The sequence below is a fragment of the Nothobranchius furzeri genome, chromosome 17, assembly GCF_043380555.1.
Source record: "Nothobranchius furzeri strain GRZ-AD chromosome 17, NfurGRZ-RIMD1, whole genome shotgun sequence".
In the NCBI taxonomy this organism is placed as follows: domain Eukaryota; kingdom Metazoa; phylum Chordata; class Actinopteri; order Cyprinodontiformes; family Nothobranchiidae; genus Nothobranchius; species Nothobranchius furzeri.
In genome coordinates, this window is record NC_091757.1 from 56,493,123 (window position 1) to 56,514,507 (window position 21,385).

At 42.2% G+C, this 21,385-nt stretch overlaps 1 protein-coding gene across 7 annotated transcripts in view; it reads right to left on the minus strand.

Moving 5' to 3' along the window:
- The window catches only part of arl15a (ADP-ribosylation factor-like 15a), a 177,680-nt gene extending 158,619 nt beyond the window's left edge, over nucleotides 1-19,061 (minus strand). For 5 of the 7 annotated variants that reach the window (XR_008559240.2, XM_070546229.1, XM_054731653.2 and 2 more), the window contains exon 1: nucleotides 3,561-9,050. Coding sequence is in view for 6 of the 7 variants with exons in the window: in XM_070546229.1 (XP_070402330.1) it covers nucleotides 3,561-3,614 (54 nt within the window). In the remaining variant the exon portion in view is untranslated. Of the gene's footprint in view, nucleotides 1-3,560; nucleotides 9,051-18,570 lie in introns of those variants that run through there. The other 2 variants (XM_015973179.3, XM_070546227.1) reach the window with 1 other exon arrangement.
- Between the last annotated feature and the right edge of the window lie 2,324 nt (nucleotides 19,062-21,385).

The following is a 21,385-nucleotide window of genomic DNA, read 5'->3' on the forward strand; positions in this document are numbered from 1 at the left end:
CGGGACTCTTGCCAAGTTTGTTCAAAAGTTGAAGTGGTAGAAGCCGGCTGTTTCTCCTTCTCTGATATTATTGCGCTGAAAACCTCGCACACCGGTGGTGTTCTGTTGCAAACTGCACGAGCAAAGTGGTGCGGAAAGAGTGGTGGTTTGGCGAGACAGACAACCAGATTGTTCAGTGGTTGCTTTTGTTGGCAGAAGACAGCAGAATCTTATTTCCTGATTTTTGGGCATCTCGCCTTTGATTGGCTAACAGCAATGAGGTTCTACCACTGACTCACTTTGCTTTGCAACACTGATGATTTATCTCCACATATAACACAAGCCTGAAGGAGTTCTGCTGTGTGGCGGAGTCGCTAATGCTAATGTTAGCTTAGTCGAGGTGTTGTCTGTCCTTTCCTGGATGCTACAACAACAGCCTTCCCCATCGTGACTCATGACGGATAAAGCCTGGTTTATGCTTCTCCATCAGCTCCAACAGGGTCAGACACGCACGGATTGACGGAAGCGTTTTGCTCTTTTACTTCTCCGTCTCCTGGAGAGTGTTGCAAAGCAATTCCCCCGGCAGGACAACAGAGGGCGTAGCGCTGTTCTGTGGTATCCTGTCATGTATCGGTCCAGGATCGTGTGTTTATATTGTGTTTTTTGTGTATATAAGAGACTTTTAACACGGACATATTCGTCTCTCATTCTCCCACCTCTTCATGCTCTCGCCACCTCTAAACCCACGTTTCCTGTCATTTCCGTCCACAAATAAAACGCTTGCTATGCATCTTTTCACTCCTCCAGTCACGGGAGGATGAAACGTTCATATTTTTAGAGTTTTTTCGCGAGGTATTCTTCAAGCTGCTCCGGGTCTGCCGCTAGTTATCCTCGGCTCTCTTTGCAATGGCGGCGCTGTAAACAACAGCGGCGTCCTGACCAATCACAAGCTTGCGTAATCCGTCTCGTTCGACGGATGTTTAAAAAAGTGGGCTCGACTCCGTACGTACTTGCGTGCCTGCCGGAGCCCAACGCGAGAACATTGCGTGTCTCCGCACTGACGCAGACGGAGAAGCATAAACCAGGCTTGAGTCTACGAACGTTAAATGACAGTGTGACGTAGATCTGTCAGGCTTTTCTGAACCAAGTGTTTTCCATCTATTTTCTTTCAGAAGCTAATGCAGGAAATAGGTGTAGGAGACTATTTTCACATTCAGCCTGCATGTTAAATGGGTCTTATGTAGAAATTAAGTAAAAATTACATCCTGTGGTAAAATTTGGTTACTGCAACCACTTTAAACAACTTGAGCTTTTGGCCAGCAACCATCAAATTGAAATTGTTGACAATGGAGTATTTGAATGCAGGAAACACAGCAAACCCACACTCACTGATGATAAAGAGTAGTTACGTCCCTCCTCCCTTTGTTTTGAAAGAAGAAAAACTCACAGCCCCGCAGCCAGCTGGATTAGAAATGTGTTTCAGTATAACCTTCCTTCCAAAATGACTGAAACATTAGATTCTTTTGGGATGTTCTCACTGTAAAGTTCCCACTATGGTCTTACATATTGCACCTTTAAACTCAGTTTAAAGAAATCAGAAAGAATAAGTAAAAGATGGTTTCTCTGTAACCCTGCACTTGAAATACGCAAAAATCAAAACAATGCCCAAACTGAACATATCTGTAAAAACTGTAACATATACATATAAAGTTTAAAACGTGCTGATTTACAACAACAGCCTGCAGGACAAAATGGCACCTTTAGATGTTTTCACATTTTTTAAAATGTTTTAATACTTATAAACTGCATGTTTCTGTGTTTCTGGTGTCCTATAAATCCAGAATAGCTAGGTGAAAATAAAAACACACACCAAGTAATGTCTAAGGTCTCAATACATTAAAGGGGCTTTTGAATTTTTATGCTCACGATCGCCCCCTCAGGCCAAACGCGTAACAGCAGCTTCAATAGTAGGCTCGTGCACGAGGCGCGCATGCTGTACGTGCACACTCCTTAACGAAAATAACAGCTGAGACAGTCCCGTGTGTGTGTGTGTGTGTGTGTGTGTGTGTGTGTGTGTGTGTGTGTGTGTGTGTGTGTGTGTGTGTGTGTGTGTCATAGGACAGAGGACAGGAGAACACGCAGCTAATTAATTAAATAATTTGGTTCTGTAGCTTTCTCTTCAGCACAGCGACAAAGGTTTATGATGGGTCAGTCCTCCTGCATGCTCAGATCATTCCCTTCCCTTGCTTGAAAAATTGTTCCAAAATGAAAGTTGAACCCACATCTTTTTTATCTGTGAATTCAATGCCGTTCGGCGAGTCTCAAATAAAAATTTGGGCGTCTTACTGTAAAAAAAATACACCATTAATGTAAAAAAGAAACTCTAAATAAACTATGTTCACACCCAGAATCGAACCCAGGTCTTCTGCATGAGAGTCGGACATCTTACAAGGTGAGCTACACTCTAGTAACATTCACAGTATCTGTAACATTTATATCCTTGATGACAGCTGAAACAACGTCAAACCAAAGAACGGTTCGGAGTGAAAATGGCTATTTTGTTGCTAATTAGCAGGAAATATCTAGAAGAAAGTTCTACAGAAAGTAGCTAAGGGTCCTCAGAAATGTAGCTAGCTTTGTCACTAGGCGTTAGGAACAGCGACAAAGTGGCACTGCCTCTCTCTCTGCTGCTAAAGCTACGGATAGCAAATGCTACGGGCGATGCCTGAGCGTGAACGCGCATGAAGCAGCCTGCTCGACCCGAGCATCTCTCTTTTTCTGTGATTTTACAGAAAAACAGGCAATCACAGTAAAAATGCCAGGGCTCATTCTACAGGACCAGGGCATTGCAGGAGAATGTATGAAGAAGACATTTATTATTTCTATACATGTTTTGGCTGTCAAACTTCCATAATGTCCCTTTAAGAACAACAGGCTGGGAAAAAGCACAGTTTAAAAGAGAACACCAGTTCAATAAAAAATTTAATTTCTAACTCAGGCCATGTCTACCACACTTCCGGTTAGACTAATGTTAAGGTTTTTTATGATTTCAATGTTTTGAGCAGTAATGTTGTCACCAGCTGGTGATGTAATGACAGGATGCCTCACAATAAGCAACATGAGCTGCAGTTTATATTTTAACAACTGATTATTAATACAGCTGTGTTACTAAACAATAAATGTTGATTAAAAAAACGCTTTTCCACAAGTCTGACTAGAAAACTAAAAGAAAAAACTCTTCAGCCTCAGAGTTAAATATTCATAAAGTGAGTGACAGCTACACGAGAGCCTGAAGCCAGTTGCTAAGAGCTGCTGAAGACGGGGGGAAAAATCCACCCCTGTGCCCATGTTGGTGTTTCCAACCTTGATACTGTCGCCAGAAAGACATTAAGCTCTTCCCTTTGGAGAACACTAATAGAGCAGCAGCTACTTCCGTTTGGTCTGTATCCATCTCAAAACACAATAAGGGAAGATTAAAGCGAGGTAAAAACTAACAGCGCCTAATCCAGCGCGAGTAAACACAACAGGGCTCATCTCTGCTGTCGAGGAACAGACAAAGCAGCAAATGTCTATTTTCTTACCGTGTAAAGCCCGATTCCGCACAAGGCGAGGGAGAGCTGCATGTGCTCCGACATTGTGCTCAACAACAAGCGTAACCCCCGGCAACCAACTACCCAAGCCTCAGGAGTATGTGAATGGATGGAGGAGGATCCGGAGCAGCTGAGCACAACAGAGCCAGATCAACAACATGAGAGCAGCTCTTTAAAATCTAACCGGCAGCTGTCAATACCCTCAGCCAAACCCTGCCTTTGCACGTAGAGCTTTGGAAGCATACAGGGAGAAGGATCCTTTGTTTACTCCCTTTATTCATTCATAAAAACTATTACAAGGATCAACAGACAGACACAAGCTTAAGACCGCAAGGATTTCTCACTCTCCCCACAGAGATTAAGGACTCGGTGACAACCGAGTCCAGGATAAGACTGCAGATTGGATTAGTCACCGTTACACACCCACACAATGCTTGTACAGTACGCATCGGCCCTGGCAGGTACGAAGACTATTGCTTTCTGCAGGGAGGAGGATGAAAAGACCGACCGCTGTAACCTGCAGCAGTCATGAGGATTTCAGTAAACGCGGTGGGACGTTTTGTTGGATGTCTCCCGGAGAAGCGTGAGTCACGATGTTCAAAGATCATGTTTGTCATCTCGGCCGTCTCGTAATAGCTGATCCCACCACATGCTGACTTGATGCAGTTATACAATGTTCAGCTAATTAACTGCATTAGCAATAAACAGCCTTCAGATGCAGAGTTGATTACATAAAAGGTCTAAACTAAGCGTTCAAGAACATGCAGTCTATAATCTTAGATTTCTGTTAATGTGTTAGAGGAGTGAAGCATTTGTTTAATCTAGTAGGAATTTATGCCTTGCAAGTCATCCTCTGGGGAACCAAAGCTCTGGTGCGCCTGTTTCAGGAACTAGAAGTGAGCCCCGTTTGAGCTGAGCTCCAGACGACAGGATTTGGAGTCTTATTTCCTGATGTTTGGACATCTTGTGTTCTGCAACGTTGATGTTTTATCTCCACATAGACCACAAGCCTGGAGGAGATTTCCTGTGTGGTGGTGTTGCTAATGCTAATGGTTAACTTCTACTAGTCGGGACGTTCTCTGCTGTTTCCAAGACGGTAAATCAACAACAGTCTTCCCTGTCACGATCCAAGATGGGTGAGTCCATGAATGTATGATGACAGTGTGATGTAGAGCTGTCAGGCTTTTCAAATCCTAGAGTTTCACCATCTATTTTCTATCAGAAGCTAATGAAGGAGAGCGGTGTAGGAGACTATTTTGATGTTCAGCCTGCATGGAAAACTCAGACTGACCCATTATAATCCGAAATAATCATTACAAATGTTTTTTCAGTCAACTGCACCTTTAAAGAAGTTATTTGGACAAACAAAAACAGTACGATAACATAGCTATCGCAGAAAGTTGGTGGCCAAAATAATAAGTCCTCACCCTGACCGACTGGCACTTAAAGTACTTCAAAAGGAATGAATTTCTGCTTTTAGCCATGAGAAGAATGCACACTTTGCAGTCTATTAGTTTTGAGGATAGGGCTGGGCAATATGGCCTAAAATCAATATCACGATATATTGAGGTTTTCACCTCGACAACGATAAACGGACGACAACTACAGGTACGTGCAGAAACAAAAGTTGTCCACTAGATGGGGCTGTCACATATGTTACTTTGAGTTACATTTTTACGAGACTTTAGGTGGTACAGCTTCTTAAAGGGACATGAACATCGCCAACCTACACACGTCTTTTCATTTTTTTTATTATCAAATTTATTGACATGGGAAAAATTATCTCGATAAGTGTCAGAAATTTTGATAACGATAAATTTTCGATTTATTGCCCAGCCCCAATATATGTATGTGTGTATTAGGGATGTCACGGTGTGAAAATTTAACCTCACGGTTATTGAGACCAAAATTACCACGGTTTTCGGTATTATCGCGGTATTTTTTTAAACTTGTTACATTTTCACACAACTAAATAAACCCTGTAGGTCAGGAAAATATCGTCCTCAGTTTGTGTCTAAATTTTGCCTAAAATGTGTTATTTTGTAATTATGTTGTTTATTTGTTTACATTTTTCCTCTTTAGTCTTTAAAATACCAATATTTGCCCATAACTTCTTATTTTATGTCTGTTTGATGTCATCATTTTAAAAATACTAGATCAGATGATACTCAGTACTCAAGTAGCCTTCTAATCAGATACTTTTTTACCCTTACTTGAGTAATAAACCCTATATCAGGAAAATGTCGTCCTCGGTTTGTGTCCTTCCAGTGAGCTTTGCAGATGTGGGAAAGTGTCATCAGGCAGTAATCGTTGTTAAATTCATAATTATTCTCGGAGAGAGACCAACTCTTATCTGCCCCTGGGAGCCCCGTAATGCATAGCGTCATTTCAACATGGCGGTGTCCGCGACACGGTTTATATGCAGGTAGCGGCGCTGCGGCTGCTTTATATAGCGACTCGTTGCATTCTCCCTCAACCCAAATCCTCGGATCACGCATTTTAGCTAAAACGCTAACGTTAGCTTGCCTTGCGTTGACTGTAGAGTTGTGGGTGATGGTCACGCAGATGTGTCATGAGATTTGAAGCGTTGCTGCCTTTCACAGACACTTTTTCTGCTCGTGCTGCAAACAGGATAGCCGCCTTCTATCAGCTGTCCCTCGGCATTCTTCAAATATCCAAAAGATGCCCGTACTTCCCACTTTGTCTTCTTTGAGGGATAATAAATGTCCTCCTGAGCGCTGCCGTCTCCTCCTTTGGCCATTATTTCAGCTTTAGCTTCAAGAAAGTTTTGGTTGTAAACAACAAAGCGCACAACTTCAGCAGATGATACGGTGGCTGGTAAGGGTCACCGCGCCTACACCGCAGCCACGGTAAACCCACCGAGATAATATAGTTTTTTTAAAACAAGACGGTAATTATTATTGTCAACTTTTTTACCGGGGTTTACCGCTACACCGGTTACCGTGACAACCCTAGTGTGTATATATATATGTTTGTGTGTTTCCTCAAAATGTGTGTTAAACAAATGTCCTGAAACATTCTTTTCAGCTGAATTTTCTTTTTATTTACCTGATTTTTGTTTATCGCTTCAGTTTAATTGATTTGTTTGATTTACTTTGGTTAAACATTTGAGTTTAATACAGAATAGTGCACAAACTTAAGATCCAACAGTTGGTTTAATTTTGTGTTCAAAAACTGATTCAGGTTCAGAAAATGGCACAAAATGTCTAGATATCAGCCATGAAAATCTGCCCAAAATATCAGCAGCACATATCAGCGATTGGCTGACCATGACCTCCACATATCGGCTATTGAAAACCGCTACTGACCAATCTGGTACTGATTATTATCCCAGCTTGGCTTGGTTTTTAACTAAAAGTGATCGTCTGCTGGCCAGAACCAGACCACAGCCAAGCCAGTGATCAGCTGATCAAACACTAAAGCATCTGACTTGATTATGGCTGCTTGGTGCATCAAGACACTTGCAGATTTTCACTGCAGCCTCAATAACACATTCATGCATCGCATGTGTCTAAAGTGGGGGTTGTTATTATGAGAGGACGGCAAAAAATTAGCAATCTGTTAGGTTTTCTAAAAACAGAGGAAGAGCAGGAGCTTCTATAGACACAAGCAACAACTACGCTGCTGCAATCTGAAGACCCTTCTGGTATATGTTCATGTGCTGCACACAGTTAGCAACAAGCTTGTGATGTGATGTTGTCAAAGCAGGAATAGAATCATGTCTACAAAAACTTTTTTCTAGTTATAAAAAAGATTTTCACTCACAGATGCTGTAGTATCCCTATATAAATCCTCCTAAGATGGTATTTAGTTTGGTTTTTCCTGTGTTAAATTTGCGTGGCGGCCGCCTCCAGCTAATTTTGTGCCACCCCAGCCTGATTTCACTCTGCCCCCAGCTATATGGGTGTTATTTTAACTGCAGTTGCAGCATTGCGCCACTACAGGACGCTGTATCAGCAGCGGTGCACCGAAAAGCACTGAAATCGCTGCAGAAAAAGATCAAAAATAGCTTTTCTTGCTAGTTGGTACAGATCTATGGTTGGTGCTACAGTGATCCCTCGTTTATCGCGGTAGATGCGTTCCAGACCTGGCCGCGATAGGTGAAAATCCGCAAAGTAGGGACACCATATTTACAGTACAGTACTATATTGAATTATCGTATGATCACATTCTCTTTTTGTGGGTAAAACTCAAGAAAAAAAATTTCTTACTTGGTTTTTTTATAGTTTTATTACAAAAAGTGCATTTTATGATGAAATTGATGAAAAAAAACAGGAATTTCTTGATATTTCGCATAGAAAAATACCGCGAATCGGTGAAAAATACCGCGAATCGACGAATTTCCCTTGAATAAGGCTCCAAAGAAAAAATTTGCGAAGTCGTGAATCCGCGATAAACGAACCGCGAAGTAGCGAGGGATCACTGTATTGACGTCCCGATTTTCCCCGAGGCTCTTCCATATCAGAGCAGAGCTGTACAGTGGTGTCTGTGCGTGTCGTTCTATTTTTAAACGTAGCACTGGTGCAACATCTTTGAATTACTATTTTCCCCAGAACTTTATTGAGCAAATGTAAGTTACGTGTAATAAAAATGCTTTGTACTGGTGCACAGTGTGGAAATCTGGATGCAGCGGAGGAAAATAAAGGAACCAGCAAAGGCAGAACCGGTCCAAAGTTTGGGATCAAAAGTGCAGCTACACACAGACTGGCTAATGCTAAAGCTAACGGGAAGCAGTCTCACGATCAAGTGGCGCACAGAAAAATATATGATGATGATCGTAAAACTAAGAAAGACTAAACTCTACAAGCAGATAAAAAGTCCCCACCATCCTGTTTATTCTGCATCCTACAGATCAGACCCGCTGCAGACACGAGTCACATGACTGCTACAAGTCTGCTCCGCAGTAGGAGCAGGAAGTACGGCAAGCCGTTGTAGTATATAATTCACAAACGCTTCTATCTTTGAACATAATTTAAACTGGATTATTGCCAACCCGTACATAATAGACATGCCGCCCATACATTACTAGCAGCAGAAATTAAATGTTATTACCATTTCCAACACAAATGCATGTTAGTGAAGTGCATTATATTTACTGGATATATTTATGTGTTATTTTGACTAAGATGAGTGTTATTAATACGAACCTAAAATGTTACTGAAATGTAGGTCAAATATTTAAACATATTTTAACTATAAAAATCAGAAAATGGAACTAAACACCAATCTAATGCACATTATTGAGCCTTTCATAATAAGAGTCTGACATTTTTGTTGTTTTATTTCATATTTTTTAGCATCAAACCAGTTTTGTTTCACTTGAAACGTTGTCAAATGTAATATTCAATTAATCAACAGAAGCTTAGATTAGAACACTTAACGAAAAAATATTTTGCCTTTAAAAAATTGAAGCAGTTGAATGCGCAGAGTACGCATGTGCTGGCGCACGGTCAGGATGGTACCACCGCAGCCTCAATTTGAGCCAGGCAAAACCCTGGTTTACATTTAATTTTAAAAGGACCTGGCTAAATGATTAAATATTACCACTGGCACTATTGAGATGTCATTTTTTATTAAATAAAAGTTATTTTCATGAGCCGTTCCTTCAACCTGGAAACAAGACGCTTGGATTTGATGAAACTTACCCTGCCTCCTCCACCCGTGTGAATTCCACAATAATACACGTACAGAGTCAAAGTTGCTCTAAGCAACTGAAAAAGTAAATGATTAAACTAATATTTCCCCATCAATAAAAAGCATTGCTAAAATATCTTATCTGCATATAATCAGCCATTTATGTGTGCCATAAAAGGATCTGGTGGAGGTTTGTACCACAAAGAGGGGAAAGCTGAGAGAAGCCTTAACATCAGCTTTGTGTTACTTTTTATATGAACTTCATTTGAAACTTTCCAAGCTACTCCTCTTAGCTCTTTTTCCACCATGTTATAACTATGAAATGTAAACCTGCACACGCAGACTTCTGTTTATTTTCAACAAGTAATGATCCCAGCATCCCCGTACCACCTTGCATGGACATACGTAGATGTATGTAAACACGACAATGTCACATCTGAGTTAAAAATGAATAAATTATGAGTGGTGGCAGCTGAATAACGCCCCTTTAGGTTCGTATTTACTGCATAGATGAGCACTAACGTTTAAACACGTTTACGTCTGTGCAAAAGCAGGAAGCCTGCTTACATTGAGCAAATACGTCTCCTTTTAAAGTTATTTTTTAACCGAAGTTCAAACAACAGGCGTCTCAGTTGAAGAAAGTGTTGTCAAAAAAAAGGTCTGCCGATGTTTGCTCAACAGCAAGTCATACTTAAACACACAATACACTTATTCGTTTACGTCTTTTCACCACTAAGAACGCGATGTCGGGACCGGAAAACCTAGCAAAACTTTAACAGTCAGCCTCATCAAACCCAAGTATCTTGTGAACGGACTGAAATAAAATGTTTTATTTGGGTTATACAACTTTGATAGTAGTTTAAAATGTGATTATATTTAGAAACTTTTCCTTAAGTGTTGTTTTTGTTGACTTATCCTGAGTTTGACCCAGATCAGTAAAGGTGAGAACCAGTTTACTTTCCCCTCAATAACATCTGGCAAGTGTCATTACTCAGAGTCTTGTGCATAATGGAGATAAGATGATTTCTGGTTGTTCAGAAAGAATTACAAATGATTTCATAACATTTCAGATCATCTTGTCTTAAAGAGGAGGTTCACTGAGAAACATTAATACTCGTTCTTTGTGAAATACAATCGGCCACACCGAGTTTCACATGCATGCTGAACGTGAAAAATGTCTTCAACCCTCATCGCCTGCATTACTGTACAGCTGTTACAGTGATCCCTCGTTTATCGCGGTAGATGCGTTCCAGACCTGGCCGCGATAGGTGAAAATCCGCGAAGTAGGGACTCCCAGCATGCCCCTCGCGGGGATTCCCTCTACGTCGCACCTACGTCACAAACCGCGGCTATAATCGGAAGTCGCCTTTCCAGCTCACCACTCAGTCATCGTTTCTTCAGATTCATGATCAGAGTTTCCAACCTACCGATCAATCCAACGAACTATCAGCTCATAGTAAGTTATCTTACTTACTTCTGGAAAGCCCGGCATTTCCGTGTCACTTCGTTGATGCTCGAACGCTCGGGGGGTTCCTAGATCAGCCGGCGTTTCACAGACGCTCACTTCCGCGTCTGTGAAACCACACTCCCTATTGAATTATCGTAGGATCACATTCTCTTTTTGTGGGTAAAACTCAAGAAAAAAAATGTTTTACTTGTTTTTTTTAGTTTTATTACAAAAAGTGCATTTTATGATGAAATTGATGAAAAAAAAACAAGAATTTCTTGATATTTCGCATAGAAAAATACCGCAAATCAGTGAAAAATACCGCAAATCTGCGAATTCCCCCTGAAAAATGCTCCAAAGAAAAAATCCGCGAAGCAGCGAATCCGGGATGAACGAACAGCGAAGTAGCGAGGGATTACTGTATACCGGATCTGCATAAAAGCTAGGTCACAGAACACTCACCCCTCCCCTCGGGTATCTTCCCAGAGATGCTCCTGCTGGAACCAGAAACTCGCGATGCCGGACGAAACGAGAAATTGCTAAACACCAGTCTCTGTTTTCTAGGTCCAAACGTCTTTTGTTGACCGTGACTTCAAATAGAGAGCCTAAGTCACACCCATCTACATCCGGACCATGGGTCCCCGGAAGAACGAAAAAATTAATGCATGTCAATGGGGCTAAAAACGCTATTTTCTAATTCCGCTTAGAAAATAGACGGGAAAACGCTCGGGTCAAAAGAAAAACACAGATCTACGTCACACTGTGAAATTTGGACTTACCAACCTTAGCTTGTGACCGCGGAAGGCTTTGTTTAGTTTTGTTGCCAGGAGAGAGCAGAGCATGTCAGCCAGTAGAAGCTAACTGTTAGCACTGGCACTTCCACAACATGGCATAACACATTCAGGCTGGTTTCATTTTTAGAGATAACATATTAACGTTGCATTTGAAGAGCAAAAAATAAAATTTGATGACGTGCTGAACAGACGATTCAACCAGTATGTTGGTGAAGGGATACAACAAAAACATGCTGGAAAGGGGATACTGAGGACAATGTGACCTAGCAAAGGTTTTGTATGAACAGATTCAGCTACATGTAACAGTGTCACCAAGAGCAAATAAAGGAAAAGGCAAAAACAATACATGGAGTGTTATTTCAGTTCATACAGCAGAAATAAACTGCTTCCTGTGTGTGCATGTTTTAAGGAGTAAGGGGATATAAAAACTGTGTAAATAAGCAAGCATTACAGTCTTGTTTGTGAACTCAGAAGATGCTGTACACATGTCAGTCTGTCTAATTAAGTTTCCAGTGGGTTACGGCTACATAGAGCAGCCGTAATTTGGTAAGGCTGTGTCCTGGCAACAGCCAGGACCAAATTCTTCCCTCAGTGCTGCACTTTTTGCACGGTCTTTTTTAAACACAGTGCTGACTGTGCAGAAGTTAAGTCCCTTCAACATGCTCCACCTCCCAGTTGAAAGACAATCCAGCATAGATCAGATCTCACCTACTGTCATAACTCAACAGTGATCACCCAGAGATGTGCAATACTAGCCTCCAGCGGTTCTGTTTGATGCCAGCTGTCCCTAAGAGACACGCCTAACCAGGGCCCTTCAGTAAAACAATAGAGAACTGGAATAAATCATTAAAAGCTTATCAAATCAATGCAGATTTACAAAAGGGGGAAGGGACATATTTGTGGTTCAGGTTTTGTACCAAGTCTCCAGTGTTCCACAGCAGGAAAGGAGGCCCAGCGCCTACTGAGCGCCTGACCTCAAGAGGACGCTTAAACACTCTCCGCTCCAGCTCTCCACAGGGTTACAGCTGAGCTTTCCACACAAAGTCAACACATAAAATCTAAAATCCCTCAAACGTGTAAATGGTAACAAGTCAAATCTCACATCCGACCAAAGCATGCAGGAAATGGTTGTTTGTTTTACCTTGTGTAACGGCACATCATGCAGGAAAAAAACACGCTTGTTCCAACTATTTCATGTCACACGGGGGCCTGTTTTTGACAAGCGTCTGCACAAGTTTACCCTTTGGTATCGAGAAATTTTCCATGCACATTTCACAGAGTTTGCATAATAACTCGTGTTAACTATGAATGCCCCATTTTAGTGCTCAACAGGATGCAAGAGTGAGCAGTTACCACCAGACAACACTGGTTGGAGAACTAATCCAGTGATGCCAAAGTTCAAAGCTCATTTCAGGTTTCACATCTTGGGAGGCCCATTTATAAACAAGCTGATAACACTGGGTGGGCAAGTCCCTCCGTACTTCACATTGTGTCCCTCTTGTGAGTTGACAGCACAATATGCATCCATTTTTGCATGTGGTTGTAGGATTTCTCAAGGAAAGCCTTCATTTACAACTTCCTCCCTATTGTGACTGTTGCTGTTGTTTCTGCAGCACCCATCCGACCTGGAGAAAGTGGGCAAAGGCCCAAAAAACCATGATGTCCAGACTTAAAGGTGGGACTATAACCTGGGACTTAAGAGTCTTTTAGTCACATGAATCATAAAAAAGACACCTATATTTATTAGGGATAGACTGATATATCGGTCAGCCAGTATTTTATATATACATATATTGCACCAGCTGATATGTATTTTCAGTGGAGCTGATTTTAAGTCAGGCACATCTGTGGGCAGCCTGGCGCTGTTGGGGAATTATATTTAAATGTTCATTTGTGATCCTGAAAAACAAATGTGTAATAAAACTTTATTGTGAACTGACATTTCTTTTTATATAAGTTTTATATTTAGTATTTGGTCAGTTTCTTGATTTGTTTGATAAAATCAAACAATTAACCTAAATTTAATACTGTGCACAGAATTAAAGGTGTGGTTGAGTGAAAAACAGTTTGTAAATGTCTTTTTTTCTGGTTATAATCGGTCATTCTGAGTTTTTCAAGCGGGCTGATCATGAAAATAGTCTCCTACACCTGTCTCCTGCATTAACTTCTGATAGAAAATAGATGTGGGCTGCGCAGTGGCGCAGTGGTTAGAGCTGCTGCCTTGCAGCGAGAAGGTCCTGGGTTCGCTTCCCGGCCTGGGATCTTTCTGCATGGAGTTAGCATGTTCTCCCCGTGCATGCGTGGGTTCTCTCCGCGTTCTCCGGCTTCCTCCCACAGTCCAAAAACATGACTGTTAGGTTGATTGGTCTGTCTAAATTGTCCTTAGGTGTGAGTGTGCATGGTTGTTTGTCCTGTGTCTCTGTGTTGCCCTGTGATGGACTGGCTCTCTGTCCAGGGTGTACCCCGCCTAATTGCCTGTTGACTGCTGGAGATAGGCACCAGCCCCCCCCCCCACCCCAGCGACCCTGCGTGGACAACGCGGGTTCAGAAGATGGATGGATGGATAGAAAATAGATGGTGAAACTCTAGTATTTGAAAAGCCTGACAGATCTATGTCACACAACATCCATGGACTCCCCAATCTTTATATGATTACGCATAGCATTCTGGGATGTGCGCGGCCATGTTGGAAGTAGGGATGCACCAATGGATCGGCATTTGATCGTAATCGGCCGATAGCGCCCCTATCGGTTTTGATCGGAATTTTCAAAATAGATCAAAGCAGACCGATCAGGTAGGGTTGTCACGGTAACCAGTGTAGCGCTAAACCCCGGTAAAAAAAAAAAGAAAAAAAGTTGACAATAATAACCGTCTTGTTTTTAAAAAAAACTATATTATCTTGGTGGGTTTACCGTGGCTGCGGTGTAGGCGCGGTGACCCTTACCAGCCACCGTATCATCGGCTGAAGTTGCCGGCGGCACAGACGCACTTTGTTGTTTACAACAAAACTTTCTTGAAGCTAAAGCTGAAATAATGGTCAAAGGAGGAGACGGCAGCGCTCAGGACATTTATTATCCCTCAAAGAAGACAAAGTCGGAAGTACGGGCATCTTTTAGATATTAGAAGAATGCCGAGGGACAGTTGATAGAAGACGGCTATCCTGTTTGCAGCACGAGCGGAAAAAGTGTCTGTGAAAGGCAGCAACGCTTCAAATCTCATGACACATCTGCGTGACCATCACCCACAACTCTACAGTCAACACAAGGCAAGCTAACGTTAGCGTTTTAGCTAAAATGCGTGATCCGAGGATTTGGGTTGAGGGAGAATGCAACGAGTTGCTATATAAAGCAGCCGCAGCGCCGCTACCTGCATATAAATCGTGTCGCGGACACCGCCATGTTGAAATGACGCTATGCATTACGGGGCTCCCAGGGGCCGATAAGAGTTGGTCTCTCTCCGAGAATAATTATGAATTTAACAACGATTACTGCCTGATGACATTTTCCCACATCTGCAAAGCTCACTGGAAGGACACAAACCGAGGACAATATTTTCCTGATATAGGGTTTATTACTCAAGTAAGGGTAAAAAAGTATCTGATTAGAAGGCTACTTGAGTACTGAGTATCATTCATCTGGTCTAATATTTTTAAATGATGACATCAAACAGACATAAAATAAGAAGTTATGGGCAAATATTGGTATTTTAAAGACTAAAGGGAAAAAATGTAAACAAATAACATAATTACAAAATAACACATTTTAGGCTAAATTTAGACACAAACTGAGGACAATATTTCCTGACATACAGGGTTTATTTAATTGTGTGAAAATGTAGCACGTTTAAAAAAAAGACCGCAATAATACCGAAAACCGTGGTCATTTTGGTCACAACAACCGTGAGGTTAAATTTTCACACCGTGACAACCCTAATACAGACCATTTTAGATTAGGTTACATTTCCTTTATTCCCAGATTATGTAGTTTGTAGCACTCATTATAATGTTGTAGAAAATTTCTGGCCAATCCACGTGATCGGTATCGGTGATCGGTATCGGTGATCGGTATCGGTGATCAGCATTCTTTGATATCGGTATCGATGATCGGCAGCAAAAAACCTGATCGGTGCATCCCTAGTTGGAAGCTTGACGAGTGTAAACACACCGTGAAACAAACAGTACTGTCGCAGAGAAGAAGTGGATTTGGGTGAAAGAAAGTGTTGGACAACATTATAAAATCCCAAAAAGGATGCGGAATAAACAGGGATAGGTTCAATAAAGACGTTGGGGACCGGTATGTGGACTAAATCAGCATTATAAATGGTTCTGATCCATATGAAAGACCCAAGACTGGAGCACCAATGACGTATTGTTACCGCTGCAGTTCTGCATGACGGACATTTTCGGCTAACTTGTTTGTGGTGTGAGCGGACGTAAACGTTCAGATGAGAGGTAAACATTTAATTTGTTGTTTTTTCTAGTAAAACGATCAAAATCATCCCATAGAAGTGTAGCAGGAGTGGTTGTGTGGTGTGTCGGCACAACCGCATTAGCTTACTGGTGTGTGTGTGTGTGTGTGCGTGCGTGCGTGCGTGCGTGCGTGCGTGCGTGCGTGTGTGTGTGTGTGTGTGTGTGTGTGTGTTGCGGTTGAGGGATCTGTAACTTACCAGAATGAAAATACTCCTGAAGGCGATGTTTAGTCGCCTCATAGCTGCAAACCAAGTGAGCCAACAAGACTTTGTTATGCTAGATACTTGGTCTCCATGGTTTTGCCTCCAAGCAGGAAAACGGTGAAAAGTTAGCTTGTTTTCCACCTTTATTCCCCTGGCGATCACATGTCACCCCACAACACAGCAACGACTTACTAGAGTTGTGCAATATCAAATGAATAACAGATTGATTTAAGCCGCAAGAACGAGACCGAGCGCGCGGTTTACAGTAGTAACGAGCAACAAGTAAGGACTCACACGCCTCCAACGGGGCGGCTGCTTTGGTGATGAAGTCATGATCACAAGCCCTTTTCACTACTACGCTGTTGTTGTTACATCCAGAAATCAGCAGACAACGTCCCTAACAGTAAAAGCTAACCGTTAGCATTAGCAACACCACCACACAGAAAAACTCCTTCAGGCTTGTGTTATATGTGGAGATAAAACATCCACGTTGCAAGTCAGCGGTAGAGTCACGTTACCGTTATCCAATCCGCGGCAAGAAGTCCAACTATCAGGAAATAAGACTAAATCCGGCTGTCTGCTGCCACATTTGTTGGCGCTGAAATGAGCAGTTCTGGGCTTTATTGCCATTAGTACGACTTGCAAGGCATTAATTCCTACTAGGGTCCACTGCAAATGTGTTGATCAATCAGGTTTCCCACACCCTTAAGTAGGGATGCCCCGTACAACTTTCTCACTTCCGATTTGATACCGATATTACAGCCTTCAGTTAGGGATGCACTGATACCACTTTTTTTCAAACCGATACGATACCGGTACCAGTATTGTATCGGTGCATCCCTACCTTCTGTGCTGACCGATATCGATATCAATCCGATACCTAATCAGCACAAGTCATGCTTACTTTAACCAATCTCATAGAGCGGGACGTATGAAAGACTCGATCAAGTGATATTACTCAGAGAATAAAAGCCAGCAACAATAACTGTGAAACAACTGACCAATTTTTTTCTTAATCACTGGTTTTAGAAATGTAATTTTTAAACATAATGTACAACAAATGAATAAAATAGTTATTTTAACTGTCATCAAATGATAGAAACAGCTGAAGGCAGGGACAAAAGAAGAAAAGACAATATTGTTCCCTGACCAACTGCTACAAGTTGAGTGTCCAAAGTTTCAATTTCACACAAAGCCAAAATCCTCCTGCAAAGTTTTGTGATCCTGATTGAAATGTGTGATGAGGTTGGATGTATTAAACTTCCCCGGTTCTGTTGCTACACAGGAAACGTGTGCATGACAAGTGTTGCATTCAGCCACACGGTCTTTTTCTGACTTGAACCACAAATACTGCCACACAGCTGACGTCACTATTGTTCCTTGCTACTTTTCTAGCAGCACTGTTCTGATCATGTGGGCTTTGCATGCCGGATCTGGGCGCTGCAGGATAGAATTGCTGGAATGGAAAGTGGAATAGATTGCTTGTATTTAGATTTTTGATGCTGTTCGATTTAATATGATAGTTTTTTGGAGCCGAAAGAACGAGATCGCGGATACAAGCGGCCAAAATGAGTTTCCTCCGTAGGGTGGCCGGGCTCAGCCTTAGAGATAGGGTGAGGAGCTCGGACATTCGGGAGGGACTCGGAGTAGAACCGCTGCTCCTCCGGATCGAAAGGAGCCAGTTGAGGTGGTTTGGGCATCTGGTCAGGATGCCTCCTGGACGCCTCCCTGGGGAGGTGTTTCGGGCATGTCCTGCCGGCAGGAGGTCCCCGGGTCGACCCAAGACACGTTGGAGAGGTTACATCTCCAATCTGGTCCGGGAACGCCTTGGGGTCCTGATGGAGGAGCTGGTGGAGGTGGCCGGGGAGAGGACGGTCTGGAGCTCCCTAGTTGGGATGCTGCCCCCACGACCCGGACCCGGATAAGCGGAGGAAGACGACGACAACGACAAGTTTTTTGGAGCCGATATTGGACCTAATGCTGATATCAATATCAGAACGGGACAATTCTGCAGTTGGTTAAATTCTGCGTTAACAAAAGTTGGCATTAGAGACATTTTGGAGTGCAGATAATATATGAATGTCTAAACATCGGCCGTGATCATTGGCCCAAAAAATTGGCAGCACATATCGGCCATCCGCCGACCCTGACCTCAACATATCGGTATCAGCAATAGAAAGACCCACATCGGTCAATCTCACACACACACGTGCAAAAACAGAGAAGATTCAGATGTCAGTATGCAGATTCATCCCGTTTGACGAGTAAACACAGAAAAGACAGATGAGGAACAGGCTTGACCCAAAAACTAAAAGTTTATAGAATTAAAACCTAAACCTAACTGTTGACATGACAACAGAAGAAGAAGAACGGAGCTAGAGCTTGTGTCCGATGAACAAAAGCAGAAAGCAGCGCTGATAGTTGGTCCACTCACCAGATAATCCATGTACTATCGCTGAGCGGTTACAGCAGCACGACCAGGCTTTCGAATAATCCCGTTTTGGTTTCAGCGGGTCCAATTTCTTGTGGATTTTTTAGCTCACGTCGCTTTGTATTCCCCGCCTTCCGACAGCCAGTGCAAGAAGAGACAAAAACAGGCTTTTCTGAGGCTTTAAACTCGGGAAACGTCGCCGTTTTCTTCGCTTACAGATGGGGTTCCATTACAGCAGCAGCTCGGCTACAACCGCGACGCTTCTGGTGGTTCGTGTCTGTCGGCTCGTCCTGAGAACAGCTCCCTCAGTTTTTATCACAAATATCAGTTATACTGAAGGTTTGCTGCTCGAGGAAACTGGCGAAGGCTTGCACGTGACGTCACGCACGTCGCTTTGCGCACGCAGCGTGGTCACATGACCAAACACATGTCGGTTATTTTCATTCCTCTTCCTGGATCACTTTATTTCTTTATTAAACTCAATTTTCCAATTTCCAAGCAGCTGAACCTTGGATTTCAAAGATCATTTGATGATTTCAGAATTAAGTTCATATTAAAACATTATAATTATTGTATGAAATGTTATTTATAAAATATTTTCATGACAGTGTCTTACATCCATCCCTCCATTGTCTGAACCCGCTTTGTCCACGTAGGGTCGCGGGGGGGGGCATCTCCAGCGGTCATCGGGCTATCGGGTGGGGTACACCCTGGACAGAGAGCCAGTCCATCGCACGGCAACGACACTATCTTCCAATACAAACAAAATAAAAATAAAAACAGCAAAAAATAAAACCAAGTCAGAGCTCACTTCCTCGTGCACGTTTTATTTACACATTCTCTGATATGCTTTTAACCAGCTGCAGACGTCTACTTTGTTAAAGTTACTTTTTAAATGAATCACATCAGATATTGTGACCAAGTTTGAGCAAAGGAAATGTTTTAAACAACTCAAACGTTTGAGGAGGGTGTGAAAAATTAAAAGTTGCGTAACATAAATGACAACAACTCAGGCCTGTGGGGTTTAGAAAAATGGATTTGCCCCTCACAGATTTCTTCCATTACTTTTATTGTTGCAACACTTGAACTCTTTAATTCAATAAACAAACCTCTGTTGTGTGCTATTCAAACCAACCTAGGTAAACCATGAATTAACTGATTAACCACATGGTTTGGAAGGCTAAATTCAATACCCTAGCTACACTCAGGCCTGATTACTCCCAGACCTGTATAATTAAAAGTAGCACTTCAATAGAACCCGTCTGACATCATAGCGAGTGAGTACATATCACATCTCGTTCTAAACAAATTAAAAAAGAAGGTGACAAAAATGGCATCGATGGAAGATTTTTGAGTCCAAAACCACTTCTGATATTGCATCTGCATTTCAGAAAGTAGATCAAATCTACAACTAACATGGTGGTGGTGGTGTGATGGTACGGGGTTCCTTTGCTGTTTGGTCCACTTGCTGAAACACTTGATCAGGGTGTTAACATGATTAGGGGTCAACCACATTTTTATGTAGAGCAAGTTTAGTTCGAATTTATTTTTAAATCACTATTTGAAAACTGCATTCTATATCTACTCAGTTTTACTTTGTCAAAGTGTGACAACACCATTTCTGTCACAGAGCTGCACTCATCTGACTTTATACAGAAACATCTCTGTGGACCTGAACATCTATTAAAGAGCCAAATTAACAGAGCAGAGGAAAAAAACGACACATATAGGAAGATTAAAGTTAGATCTCACATCCCAACGGGTCAGATGAAGAGTCTGAATCAGGTTTTCTAGATGTGCTCTGAAATGTTTCTTTTCCCAGGAGGAAGAACTTCTCTTTAATATTTCATCTGATGTTCTATAAAAAAAAATGTCTCTTTGAACTCAAGCATATGTAAGGTGATCCTGTGGGAAGATTTGAAAGATGAAGAAAGTGTTGACAATGTGCAAAAGACGGTTCTGCTTCACATTTATTATCTGTATTAATTCAAATGTTTATATTCAAACTACAGGCTTGTTTAGGGGTTGTTACGTCCCAGGCTGTCTAGGGAGCCTGGGGTAACAATGAGGACGCATGTTCTCGTGGTAAACGTAACAAAACAACATTTATTTACATAAATATAAACTCAAAACACAGATTAACAAGACACATCAGCAGCAACGCAAAACGAGTAACAACTAAACTCTCATATTAACCAAATTAATACAAAAACACCACGAAAGACCATCACGATTTCCCTTTTACTGAGTGATGTCTTAATAAAAGCAAGCGAAGGGGTAAACCCTAAAAGTCGAACGGTTAAACACAGAGAGTTAAGCTCTCAAAGTTGTTACATAAAACTTAAAACCAAAAGCTGCTGAGGAGACAACAGACCAGAGAGAACCTCCCTGGCCTGCCGCTCCCTGAACTGAGGGCTGGCTGACTTTTATGCTGCTGGTCATCAGGATCAGCTGGGAGGATCTAACCGGGAGGCAATCTAGTGAGATTGGAGCCAGGTGCTGCATCTCCTCTCTCACACACACACAGGGAAAAACACAAATGGCTCTGAGCCATAACACTTCCCCTCTAAAAAGGATAATTAAGGTTTACACTTAATTATACTATATCACAATATCCCCCCCTACATACGGTGCCAGCCCACGCAACCCCTGGTTCTGAAATTCCCTTGGTGGAACAACAGCGGGAAGGTGACAAATCGGCGCTGGGTTGATGGTGCGGACTCGACCATGCCAAAAGTCCCACATCCACTGATCACGCAGGGTCCAGCCGAACTCTCGATGGTGATTCACTGTCTGCTCGCTCAGTTCCCCCAGACAG